Source organism: Onychomys torridus, chromosome 1, assembly GCF_903995425.1.
Source record: "Onychomys torridus chromosome 1, mOncTor1.1, whole genome shotgun sequence".
In the NCBI taxonomy this organism is placed as follows: Eukaryota; Metazoa; Chordata; class Mammalia; order Rodentia; family Cricetidae; genus Onychomys; species Onychomys torridus.
Window position 1 is genome coordinate 83,427,246 of NC_050443.1, and position 13,817 is coordinate 83,441,062.

Sequence of the window (13,817 nt, forward strand, 5' to 3'; positions counted from 1 at the left end):
CATGAATAGACTCCAGTCGAGGAATGTCTGAAGGGCAGAATAAGCCATGGATTCCTGAAGTTTGATGGAGGAAGCTTAGCAGCATGCCTCTGCTTTTTGTCTGAATTTTCTACAGTAGTGATGAGAACCAGGGCAGACACAGAGGGTATTGTACAGGTGAGTGTAGAGAAGCAGGGAAGAACTATGGTCTGCTTAGGTTTCAGACTTTGAGCCTGTCTTTGTAAAGACTAGCAACTGAATGATTAAGTGAATCTCTGCCTAACATTTAACATTCTTTTATAATTTATTTTTGCATTTGTGGGGATTGAACATAGGAACTAATACATGCTAGGCAAGTGTTCTTCCGCTGAGCAACCTACCTGGTTCATTCTTTGTTGTGATAGTATTTCTTGCACAAATATTCCAAGGAAACTTTGCTGGGTTGCTGTCAGTAGTCAGGATTGGATTCAGTCATAATGTGACTTAAGTCTCTGGGAAAACATTTCAATGATGCATGTTAAATGACTGAAAGTTTGGCAAACAAAGTTTATGAACAAAGAGAAAAGAAGAACGGTACATTGATCATTTCTGAAAGGGAAAAGTATTGGGGAAGTTCGTGTGGATCACTGTAACCATCATACCATTTTTGTTTTCAGTTTGTGACAGTCATTTAACACAAGCCCAGAATGGCCACATTCAACCTCAGCAGCTTCAATCCAGGCTTTTTCATCCTCCTGGGAATCCCAGGGCTGGAGCAGTTCCACATATGGATTGGGATTCCCTTCTTTATTATCTACCTTGTGGCCTTTGCAGGCAACAGCATCCTCCTCTACCTCGTTTTTATGGAGCGCAGCCTGCACGAGCCCATGTTCTTTTTCCTGTCCATGCTGGCTGCTACAGATCTCATCCTATGTAATACATGTGTTCCCAAAACCTTCAGCATCTTTTGTCTGGGTCCTCAGCAGATCACGTTTCCTGGATGTCTTACTCAGATGTTTTTCCTCCACTTCAGCTTTGCCATGGATTCTGCTATCCTGCTGGCCATGGCATTTGATCGATATGTTGCTATCTGCTTCCCCTTAAGATACACCACCATCCTCACTCATCAGATTATCACTAAGATTGTGGTGGCAATTGTCAGCAGGAGCTTTTGTATCATCTTCCCATGTGTGTTCCTGTTAAAGCGATTGCCTTTCTGCCGAGTGCTTCTCGTTCCCCACACCTACTGTGAGCACATAGGCATTGCTCGTCTGGCCTGTGCTGACATCTCCATCAATATCTGGTATGGCTTTGCGGTACCTATAATGACTATCATGTCAGATCTGATCCTCATTGGCATTTCCTACACTGTTATTCTTCATGCTGTCTTTAACCTTCCCTCCCGGGATGCCTGCCAGAAAGCTCTTAGCACATGTGGTTCCCATGTTTGTGTCATTCTTATATTCTACACACCAGCCATATTCTCTGTACTTGCCCACCGTTTTGGTCACAACATTCCCCACTCTTTTCATATACTGTTTGCTAACCTCTATGTAGCCGTCCCTCCTGCCATCAACCCAATCATCTATGGGGTAAAGACCAAGCAGATTTGGGACAAAATCAACTTCCTGTTCTTCCCTAAAGCAAACCGTTGATGTGGCACTGAGTGCTTGGGAAAGAAAACAGGCAATGATATCAATTTGGGAGTACTTCTTGTTTCTTAAAGCTGAAATACCCACAATGCTGACTTAAATTTATATAAAGTTGTAGAAAGTCTACTCTGGAGATGAACCTATGTTTGGAGAAGCCATCTTTGCATGACAAGATAGAGAACAGGGAGGTTAAGCTCTAATTTGTAAATAAGATTTCTAAGCATCTCTTGACCTTTGGGCTGAGATCAAGTGTAGTATCAAATAAGATTTCCAAGATGTGTGGGGCAGTATGTTGAATATGTGGAATGTAGATAGGTTATAACTATAAACAACTTAAAACACATTAGTTAAAAACATCACAACATGGTATATCTCTGTAGGGTACTTTCCAGATAAGAGCTGGAATCAGCAAATGATTACTCTTTTAAAACAATATTCTGTGAAAATAAATACTCTAAGACAGTGGTTTTCTGAATTATAGTGGACAGCAGGGCTTGATAAAATGTAAACTTCAGGTTCACTCTTATTCTAATGAACCTCTGCAATCTGTAGTGATTCCTTAGGTGATTCTGATACCCAACACATCTTTGCCACACTTCCAGATAAAAAAGTTCCAGGCCTTTTTTTTTTTTTTTTTTTTTTTTTTTTTTGATAAATTCTATAGAGTTGGTTCTTATGCTTTTCTGGGCTAAAGGTATCATTGTTCTTTATGCTCCACATAACTGCCACAGGACTAACATTAACAATTTATCCTAAAACTTCCCACCCTTAGGCCTCATATTCAAATATATTATTAATTACCTCACCTATTGTAGCTTTCTCCAAAGCCAGAGCCTTTCTCCTTGAAGATTTTTTAACTTTTGTACAGTACTATTTTCTACAAAACAAAACAACAACCACAAAAGTATACTGCTATCATGATTATTGGAGATTTTAGTGTCTCTGTAGATGCTCCTTTAATTACTAAATGTGGCAGGTTTTATTTTCCAAAAATAGTCACAACAATATCTTACGATGTCTATACTTACTTATACTGTGAACTTGTTGTTTCCATGGCAATATTTACAGTCTAATCACCTTGAATGTAGGCTGAACCACAGCATTTTTTGACAAATCATGTTCAGTAGAAGTGACCTTTGGAGGCTTATAAAATTATATCATAAAAAAGCTTCTCAGTTTCCATTGGGTTTTTTTGTTTGTTTGATCGTTTGAGATTTGTTGTTGCTGTTGTTTGAGACAGGGTTTCCCTGTGTAGTCTTTGTCCTTGCTATCCTGGAACTCACTCTGCAGACCAGGCTTGAACTTACAGAGATGCACCTATCTCTGCTAGGATTAAAATGTGTGCCACCACCACCCACCTCCATCTGGGTCACTGTCTTTTTTTAATTCATTAATCAATCACTTAATTGATTTTATATCCTGACCACAGCCTCCCCTCCCTCTCTCCTTCCATTCACTCCCCCCATCTTCCCTCTGTCCTCCCAATCCACCCCTTCTCTGTATTTGTTCAGGAAGGGGCAGGCCTCCATCTGGGTCTCTCTCTCTCTCTCTCTCTCTCTCTCTCTCTCTCTCTTAAAAGATTTATTTATTTATTTATTATATACACAGTGTTCTGTCTGCATCTCTGCCTGCATGCTAGAAGAGGGCACCAGATCTCATTACAGATGATTATTAGCCACCATGTGGTTGCTGGGAATTGAACTCAGGACCTCTGGAAGAACAGTCAGTGCTCTTAACCTCTGAACCATCTCTCCAGCCCCCCCCCCCTTTTATTTTGGTTTTTCGAGACAGGGTTTCTCTGTGTAGCTTTGTGTTTACTTTCCTGGAACTTGCTTTGTAGACCAGGCTAGCCTCGAACTCACAGAGATCCGCCTGCCTCTGCCTCCTGAGTGCTGGGATTACAGGTGTGTGCCACCACCGCCCGGCCCCATCTGGGTCTCCTAATGAGCATGATTTTATTAGATTCCCTTTGGACCCTAGCTACTATGACATATTCATCTCAAGCAACATGTGAAGCCATTTCTAAATGTTCTAGTGAATGGTCCCAATTTTGAATTTAATTGACAGCCAATAATAGCTGCAATCTGTATTAGTGACTCAACTTGGACATCAGTTCAATTGAGACTCTAGCTAGCTATAGTAGTAATATGGAAGACAGAAATGTACTCAATTTACTGGTGCATTTGGCTAAAGAATATTGTAGTACTGAGTGTACAATATTATTTTTACCACATGATAAGATTAAGAGATAAGATGAAAATGAAACGATTTAGTTTCAAGCAGGATAAATGCAAAGGTGTCATGGCTGGCTAGGTTCAAATAAAACTTCCTCCCTCCCAACAATTCCAAATGATAAAAGACTGTATAAGCAAAATATGGCCACAGGATATAGTATCATCTCTAGCAAAAGGCTGTAAGAATATTCTTCATTAAAAACAGAGAAATATTAAGAGTGCATCTAATAAATCTTTTCATCTGGACAAAGAAACTTCTCAGAATCTTAACAGATATTTCCCTATAACATTATAACTGTTTGCCCAAACTAGACAGTAGACAATGTAGAAAGGGTTTGTTAGGAGTGAGACAGCCCTACAACATCCTCAAAGATCCCAGAGTCTCTAGGAGAACTACTTATGAACGCACCATCATCCAATGACTACTGAAAGGAGCACAGGTAGGCATTGTTCAGTGAACAGAAATCTTTGAGCCTACAACTTTCCCTGCAGCAGAGGAGAGCTTAAAAATGTTTCCAGGGGGTTGGGGATTTAGCTCAGTGGTAGAGCACTTGCCTAGCAAGCGCAAGGCCCTGAGTTTGGTCCTCAGCTCCGGCAAAAAAAAAAAAGTTGCCTTTTAGGTCTGGAGAGATGGCTCAGAGGTTAAGAGCACTGGCTGTGCTCTTCCAAAAGTTCTGAGTTCAATTCCCAGCAACTACATGGTGGCTCACAACCATCTGTAATGAGATCTGGTGCCCTCTTCTGGCCTTCAGGCATACATGTAGGCAGAACACTGTATACATAATAAATAAATAAATCTTAAAATTTTTTCAGATATAATTACAGATCATTTATCATTTTTAATGACATATGTAACTATGTATTGGGTAAATATTGTTATATGTTTATTTTTTAATCTATTGAGCCAAATTAATGCTGTCAATGTGTGCACTGGTGTGAGGTCACCCACTGGAGCATAGGCAATCTACCAGAGACTACTCCTCTAAATAAAAGTGACTCTTCCTCCCCTAGCAGCCATAAACTGCCAATGGTTCCTCATCAAGCGGTAGGCCTTGGTAGTCCCTCACCCATCCAACTGGGATTAGTCCCTCACCCATCCAACTGGGATTAAAGGCGTGCGCCACCACCACTTGGCTATATTTATTCTTATCCAATGATAATGTTGCCTTTTCCAACTACTCTCCCATCCCCTTCTCCCTGTTCCAGTCTCTGGAACTATTCTACTTTCAACTTCTATACACTTCGGGTTTTCACTAATTCCATACTGGGGAAGGTACATATAATTACAACTGGAAGATTAATTCATTTAGTTTTTCCCCCCAAGAATGGATAGAATATTTTGTGTCCCATACACTTATCTGCAGTATTACTTGTTACTGCTTCAAGATGTATATCCTGATTCTTCCCTTTGTCTCCTGAATGATATTACTGATTTATTGAAAAATGGAAGTATCATTTTGTGATACATGAAGCAATGTTATAAGAAACTTCACAGCAAGGTAGTGGTGCACACCTTTAATACCAGCACTCGAGGCAGAGGCAGGTGGATCTCTGAGTTCGAGGAGAGCCTGGTCTACAAGGCAAGTTCAGCACAGCTACACAGAGAAGTGCTATCTCCTACTAACCCCCCCCCCCACCCAAAGAAAGAAACTTCACAGCCTTCTCTTTATGCATTTAAACATTTACATTTTGGATATTTTTTAGTTCATAACCACCGTGCTGTGAGACTATTAAGTCATATGCAGAAGCTGACAATGTTAGCAGGGCTTCGAGCTAACAGCCAGCATCTGCTGCATTAATTCTGATCAAGGTTGGTCCTGATTATAACTTCATCAACTATCTCAGTGTAGATACCCAAGAGGAAAATCTAAGTAAGAAATTTCCAACTGTTCTCAATGAGGCTACACTAGAGATGATAATAAATAGTTTTCAGAGCAGACTTTTACCATTCTATGCATACAGAGGATTGGGGCCGCTCAATCCTCAGTATTCTGACCTGACTTTCAAAGCTCAAACACCTGCACCCCGGCTACTTCAGCCCTTGGAAATGCCTTGGAGTTTGAATTTGTTTCATTATACACAAGTTATTCTTAATCTAACATTCAGGCATTTAATTCCTACCACATTATTTCTTACTTTCAGAGCCTATTCTCAAAACTCTTTGACCTCAATGATACCAATGATAACTTGATCTCACTGCGTTTTCACACTCACTCAATTTCCCCATTTCTTAATTATCCTTTTTGCCAACATCAATTTTATGGTCAATTCTTAGAATTCATCTTGAATATAAAATTTTTCTCCTTATTTACCCCTTTCTCTTTTTCCTACTTTCCCCCTAAAACATACTTTTTAGGCTTTTAAAACAGCACAGCAAACACAGGTAAGTATAACCTTGCTCCCACATTGTGCCTGCAGCCACAAGTCCATGGATCCTCTCTTCATTCTTGATGAACAATTTATTCTTTCCAAGGGATTTTTATTCCTTCTCAGCACAAGCACTTGCTAGCTTTCCTCTTACCTGGACACTCTTTTTTTGACCTCAGTTTTCTTCCAGATGTTGCCCTGTTTCTGTGCCTTCCGCAGAAGAGCATCTCCTTGAAACATTTGCCTACATCTACTCTTTCCCATTTCCCCCCCAACTTTCTCCTTGACTAGCTCCTATCTACAATGCATTATTATTTATTGTCTTTCACTGAAAGACAATAATCACGTATCACTTCAGTTGGTAACTATGTTCTTTAGTCTTTGATGACATTTTACATCATTATGTATTATTTTATATACATGTCCTCATTTTGTTTGTATGTGTGTATATCTGTATGTCATGTGTGGGCACATGCATGGAGAGATTGAAGATCAATGTTGGATGTCTTCTTCCACTATTATTATTATTCCAACATTAGCTCACCGCCTTACTTTTTGAGGCAGGGTCTTTCACTGAACCTGGGGCTCACTGATTGGCTAGACTCACTGGCTGTGTTCTATGGAACTGGTGGAACCTGCCCCCTCCTTCCCAGCACAGCAGTCATAGGTAGGCACTGTAACACGTGCTTTTATGTGGATCTGGAGATCTGAACTCAGGCCCTTATGCTTATAGAGCAAACGTTTTAGTAATTTAGCCAACTCCAGAGCTGTGCATCATTTCAAATTGTCCTCCTCAGTTGGTTTCAGTGGCTTTTTTTTTTTTTTTTCGGGTATCTTGTGGCTACTCCTTCTGTATCTCCTTCACTGATTCTTCTCATCTGGTAAATATTAGGATTACCATTTGGTACTCTTTATAGACATTCCCTGCATGATGATCTCATTCAATAACATAGATTTAAATTATTCTCATTATAATAATGATTGAAAGTGTCCACCTTGTCTATGGCACCTACTTCAAGGCAGACTGTAAGAGCCAGAAGATGGAGAGGAATACTATAAAATTCAGTCTTCTTAAGGAACACAATTAGTTCCAAAGAAGAAAGGGTTAAGCAGGAGTAAGGGAATAGAGGAGATAATGGAGGGTTAGTGCAATCACAATATATTGTGTGTAGTTAGAGTTTTCCCACCTGGCCCACAGTCAGGACAAATCTCTCTTACCCGCCTGTCCCACAGTCGCTCAGACCCAACCAAGAAAGCACACAGAAACTTATATTGCTTACAAACTGTATGGCCGTGGCAGGCTGCTTGTTATCTACTTCTTCTCTCTTAAATTAACCCATTTCTGTTAGTCTATACTTTGCCACATGGCTTGTGGCTTGCCAGTGTCTTTACATGTTGCTTTTCATGGCGGTGGCTGGCTGTGTCTCTCCCCAGTCTTCTACTTCCCAGAATTCTCTTCTCTCTTGTCCCGCCTATACTTCCTGCCTGACCACTGGCCAATCAGAACTTTATTTACACAGAGCGATATCCACAGCAATTGTGTGTACATATATCAAAGTATTAAAAATAATAAAAATGTGTCCATCATCAGTTTGGACTTTTTCACTGAAGCCCTTCCTCTCTTGTTTATCAATATGTCCTATGGCATTTTTCTCCTAGATTGCAATATCCCCTCCAAATTGAAACATTTGCTCCAAGGAGAGGGAACTCATGAGTCTCAGGAGACAAACAAAAGGTCATATGTTGAAAACAGCATGAACTCTGACAATTTTTGAGGACCCCCTACCCAGTATAAGAGTTAATAAACATTATCTAGAACTGGGAATTCTGATCAAGCAAATGGTAAAAAGAAAGATATTGGGATAGCAGAACTTCCTGAAAGCTGCAGGTGGAGCTCCAGGCTTCTAGGTTTTATAAGTCATCACCTGTGTTGGAATAGGCTGTGATTGATATATTGTGCACTCCAATGAACTTATCTGGGGGTCAGAGAACAGAAGAGTCACTACATTAAACATAGGTTTAGGCAGTGGTAGGTAGCACAGGCCTTTAATCCTAGCATTCAGAAGGCAGAGATCTGTCTGGCTTTCTGTGAGTTCAAAGCCACACTGGAAACAGCCAGGCATGGTGACACACACTTTTAATTCCAGGAAGTGATGGCAGGAAACAGAAAGGTACATAAGGCATGAGGAGCAGGAACTATGGGCTTTTTAGGTTTGTTAAGCTTTTAGGTTTTTAGCAGCAGATCAGCTGAGATCCATTTGGATTAGGACTCAGAGGCTTTCAGTCTGAGGAAACAAGATCAGCTGAGGAATTGGCAAGGTGAGCTTGGCTGTGGCGTGTTCTGTTTCTCTGACCTTTCAGCGTTCACCCCAGTACCTGGCTCCAGGTTTGTTTTTATTAATAAGACCTGTTAAGATTCCTGTTATAGTGGGCTTTCTGGTGATCCAGCTGCCTTTGAGTCATCACTACACCTGGTAAGTAATCCCTAACTCATATTCCTATCGATACCCCCCCCCAAAAAAAAATATTGGTATATTCATTACTTTGCTCTATTGTGGGTTCTACTTTTGAGGAGAGTAGGTGTGTGTGTGTGTGTGTGTGTGTGTGTGTGTGTGTGTGTGTGTCTGTGTGTCTCTGTGTGTCTCTCTGTGTGTTGCTGTTGCATCTCCCCAGGAAAAGTCCATCATACAACACAATATTTCCCAAATTATAAATCCCTTATAGATTTTGGGAAAAAATCTATACCTCATTGTAAGGGTTTTTCCAGCACAAAGGCATATTGGTAGTCTGGAGTCAAGAAATACCACATGTTACATCATGCAAAAAACCTTACACAGATTTATTGGAGAGAAACATAGAATGGCAGCTGCCTCTGAATGGGAAAAGAGGCAGCAGAGGGTTGGGTGGAGGGGCGAGCGTTTATAGAGTCTTTGGAGCATATACAGGGAGCTAGTGGAACAGTACAGCGCAGCCAGAAGTGCTGCTGGGCCTTAACGCTGAAAAATTGTTTGACCATTAATGCTGAGTCATGAGGGTAGGGATTTCCAAGACCAGGAGCTGAGAGTCAAGACAGGGGCAGAGTGTATTTCCTTTGGCTCTGGTCTTGGGTTTAAGTCAGGGGCAGGGTGTTCTTTCCTTGACCCCCTTTCCCTATATTCCTCACTTTTTTGTTTGCTATTGATAACTAATTCAGGGCCAGGAAAGAGGGCAATATTATAATTAAACTCTTTGCTGTTGTGTGGGGTGTTGAAGCCCATGTTGGCAAGCTTGATCTTTGAGGTATAGTCAGGAGCTGCTGGCTTCTGGTTCTGTACTCACAGACTGATAATCCTGTAATAACAACTAATTAAAAGTTTAGTTGGGGGGGGGGGCTGGAGAGATGGCTCAGCAGTTAAAAGCACTGCCTATTCTTTCAGAGGTCCTGAGTTCAATTCCCAGCAACCACATGGTGGCTCACAACCATCTGTAATGAGATCTGGTGCCCTCTTCTGGCCTGCAGGGATACATGCAGACATTACACTGTATATATAACAAATAAATAAATCGTTAAAAATGGTTTTATTAAAAAAAGTTTAGTTAGAATTTTTTTGAATTTGTTGTTTAAAAAAATCTAGACAAGAAGTTTATAAAACAGGGAGGAGAATTAGGAAAAGGAGGCGAAGAGGAGTTAAGAAAGGTAGTATCCAATTCCATATTGGACTGCCAACACTCCATTGGCCAGAGGCAAAGAGATGTTCCTTACATTTGTGGAGGTATGCCTAGAGTTATTGGACAACATTACTCCATGAAGAAGAGGCAAAGGCCACCCTTCCCTGTTGATAGTAGATCTAAACCTTGCTCATTTTCTCTAATGGTTTTCAAATGGTTTGCATAGAAACAAGAATTTTTCTTATTGCCATATAATAACCTCCTTGTCTTGCATAAAGCAGGTCTAGTGTCCTAACATATTGGAGAACTATTTCAGCTAATGAATTTATCTATAGATAGATTTAAGTCTATTTGGTTTTAACAGATACCTTTACTGGTATGCCAATAGGCACTATGGGTAGCCATTATGTCCCCTATGCCAAGGAGTTTCCTTTTGACCTAACACTCCAGCCTTTTGTAGAGGGTTAGGGGTGATGTATTCTATTCTGTAACTACTTTTTTTTTTTTTTGACAGGGTTGCCCAGCCTTAATACATAGGGAGGTGCTTAGTCTTACTGCAACTTGATATGCCATGTTTTGCTGATACTCATGGGAGACCTGCTATATCCTCATACTTTTATAATACTTTCTTAGACCTTCAGAACGTACTTAAGATTTCACATCTTCCATTTGACCATTTACCAGAGACATATGTAGTTATTACTGAGAGCAGTCATTGCAAAGCAAGTTCCTTGAAGTTTTTGTCTCGTTTTTCTTTCCTTTCTCTGTTACAGTCTGGTGGCCCAGCTGACAAAGGACAGAGATTTTGGAGGAAATCTTTCAACAAACATGCTTGGGTATAGAGGAGTGGGGGACATAACCAAACTCCAGAGCCAGCTTTTCAATGATGCCAAACAACATAAAACAACTTTAATATTAGCCAAACTCAAAATTTGAAACTCCGCTAAACTGAATACAGTGAACAGAAACCCCAGGGTTAAACTCTGAGCCATGGCTGTCAAAGCAGCCATGGCAAGCAGCATTAGCAGTGGTGGCTGGTGGCTGGTGACCCCCTCCCCCCAAACTAATAAATACAGAACCCAGAAAGCTCACATGCTTAAAGGAGACCAGCCAGAATCAAAGCCTGCAGTGCCAACACCATTCATTCAACTAAACCTGACCCATTTCTTTCTCAGCTCCCATGTTTGCCACAAGACTTAGGACACACCAGAAATCACAGACCCGTTTGCACACACAAAACAGGCAGACAAAACTTTCCAAACAACCGGAACCAGACAGGAGGGTGATGTCTTGCTTTTTTTCTCTGGATGGGAGTGAAGGAGTTTTGTAGTTGAATGATGAGGGGAAGATGACATTTGGCTATAGAGAGGTTTTGGGCATCCCATACTCAGGGAAGCACCTGGGAGGCCGGCAAGGGAAGAGGTATACTGGGTTGTGTGATTTGGTAGAGAAGGAGGAATGGCTAGGGAGCCTGGGGTCAAGGGGATGAGGGGAGTGAAGGAAAGAGAGGCTCCCGCTTTGGCTAAGTGGTCCCTTCCCAGCAAGGGGACAGGACAAGTTGGTACCATTAGGAAGGAGTGGACAAGGTGGCAGCTCCTAAAGAATACAAATAAGTGGTGCGGTTTGGTGAGGTTGGTAAGGCTGTCCCCCTACCTAGAAAATAAGGGAATGAGGAGAGATAGGTTCCCAAAACTCTGTCTGGTTCAAGTAGGTAGCCCTGTGTCCAGAAGGAAGGAGATGGTGATATGACACAGGAGAAAAATGTCTTCACCAAACGAAAAAAAAATCAACCCAAGGGTTAAATTGTTTTGGACTCAGGTTCAGTGTACTGTGAGGAAGGTGCAATAAGGTCAGGAAATGGAGAGCATCAAAGATTGCTTGGACCTAGTCACTCAGGAAGGGATAACAGCTGAAGTTGTTCAAACTGGGTCACACCAGGAACCATGTCTGTTATTATATTTCTTTAATTTTTTATTATTAAGAAATTTTCTATTCATTTTACATGCCAACCACAGATCTCCATCTCCTCCCTCCTCCCATCCTCCAGCCTTTCCCTCCAACCCCCCCCCCCATTTCCACCTCCTCCAAGGCAAGGTCTGTCATGGGGAGTCAGCAGAGTTTAGGCATACATTCAGTTTAGGCAGGTCCAAGCCCCTCTTCCCAAGGCTGTGCAAGTTGTTCCACCAAAGGTACTGGGCTCCAAAAAGCTGGCTCATGCACCAGGGATGGGTCCCAATCCCACTGCCTGGGGGCCCTCAAAACAGTTCAAGCTAAACAACTATTTCACCTATCCAGGGGGCCTAGTCTGGTACCATAGAGTCTCCTCAGCTATTGGTCCACTAGTTTGACCGGCCATCTCTGTACATTTCCCCATCATGATCTCGATGTCTCTTGCTCATAGAATCCCTCCTCTGTCTCATGATTGGACTCCTGGTGCTCAGCCTGGTGCCTACCTGTGGATCTCTGCATCTGCTTCCATCAGTCACCGGATGAAGGCTCTATGATGACAACGTATTCACCCATCTGATCACCAGAACAGGCCAGTTCAGGCATCCTCTTGACTATTGCCAGTAGTCTAAGGTGGGGTCATCCTTGTGGATTCCTGGAAACTTCCCTAGCACTCTGATCAGTCAACCCATTTTTGCTTTTGAATGAGACAATCTGATAGGACATTCAAGGGACAACTGACATGGACTGGACTGCCCCAAGGGATTAAAAATTCCCCCACCCTTTTTGATGAAGCACTTGGGAGAGACTTGATGCCATTTAAGGAAACCCACCCCAAGGCCACAATACTTTAATGTGTAGATTGTTTGTTTATCACTGCCAAAGATAGATAGCTTTTGTTTAACTGTGACCAGAGCCCTCCTAGAGGAGCTGTGATTCCCAGGGTATTGGGTGTCCCTCAAAAAGGCGGCCCACAGTCACATACCTAGGCTACCAACTGGCCAGAGGACATCAAAGGCCTGGAAATGGGATGAATCCAAGCAATCCTGGATATTTCAGCCCATGAACCAGATGTCAGGTATATGAATTTTGGGCACAGCAGGCTACTTCTGCCTCTAGATTCCTAACTTTGCTGAAATTGCAAGGCCCCTCTATGATGTGACCAAGGGGACTGGAGATGGCCTGGATGGGGGTGGGGATGCAATAGCAGTTGGTTTTTAACCAATTAAAGGATGCCTTAACAGAGGCTCCAGCATTGTCCTTCCTCAATGTGACTAAGCCCTTTCATCTATTTGTGCATGAGACTCAGGGAATAGCAAAGGGAGTCCTGACCCAAACCTTGGCCCTTGGAAGAGGCCAATAGGATACCTGTCAAAGAAACTAGATCCTGTAGCATTGGGATGTCCCAGTTGCCTGTGGGTCACTGCAGCTACTGCCATTCTAGTGAAGGAAGTGTGGTGGTTTGAAAGAAAATGCGTCCCAAAAGGAGTGTCACAATTAGGAGGTGTGGCCTTTTTGGAGTAGGTGTGGTCTTGTTGGACAAAGTATGTCACTGTGGAGGTGGGCTTTGAGGTCTCATATATGCTCAAGCCATGCCCAGTGAGACAGACCACTTCCTGTTGCCTATGAGTCAAGATGTAAAAACTCTCAGCTCCTTCTCTAGCACCATGTCTGCCTGCCTGCTGCCTTGCTTCCTGCCATGACAATAATGGACTAAACACCTGAACTGTAAGTGAGCCACCACAATTAAATGTTTTCCTTTATAAGAGTTGCCATGGTCATGGTATCTCTTCACAGCAATAGAAACCCTAACTAAGACAGGAAGTGATGAAACTTTCCCAAGATTTATAGCCCTACATGCTGTGGAAGACCTTTTGAGGGTACCACCCAGTAAATTGCTGATGAATTGAAAAATTCCAGAGCTACCTAGTATCAGGCTCTGATACTTGATCCCCCAAGAACCACTTTTACTAAGACTGAGGCTTAAAACCTCGTCTACTTGTTGCCTGAC

At 42.0% G+C, this 13,817-nt stretch overlaps 1 protein-coding gene across 1 annotated transcript; it reads left to right on the top strand.

The window, feature by feature from the left end:
- The first annotated feature begins 590 nt into the window (after window positions 1–590).
- On the top strand, window positions 591–1,638 carry LOC118571583 (olfactory receptor 52H1-like). Its single transcript, XM_036170650.1, has one exon. It carries the CDS (start codon window positions 666–668, stop codon window positions 1,611–1,613), a length of 948 nt encoding a protein of 315 aa, XP_036026543.1. The 5' UTR covers window positions 591–665; the 3' UTR covers window positions 1,614–1,638.
- Window positions 1,639–13,817: the final 12,179 nt, after the last annotated feature.

Bases quoted from the DNA above. Each gene is read 5' to 3' on its own strand.
- LOC118571583 (XM_036170650.1), top strand. From the start codon at position 666: ATGGCCACATTCAACCTCAGCAGCTTCAATCCAGGCTTTTTCATCCTC.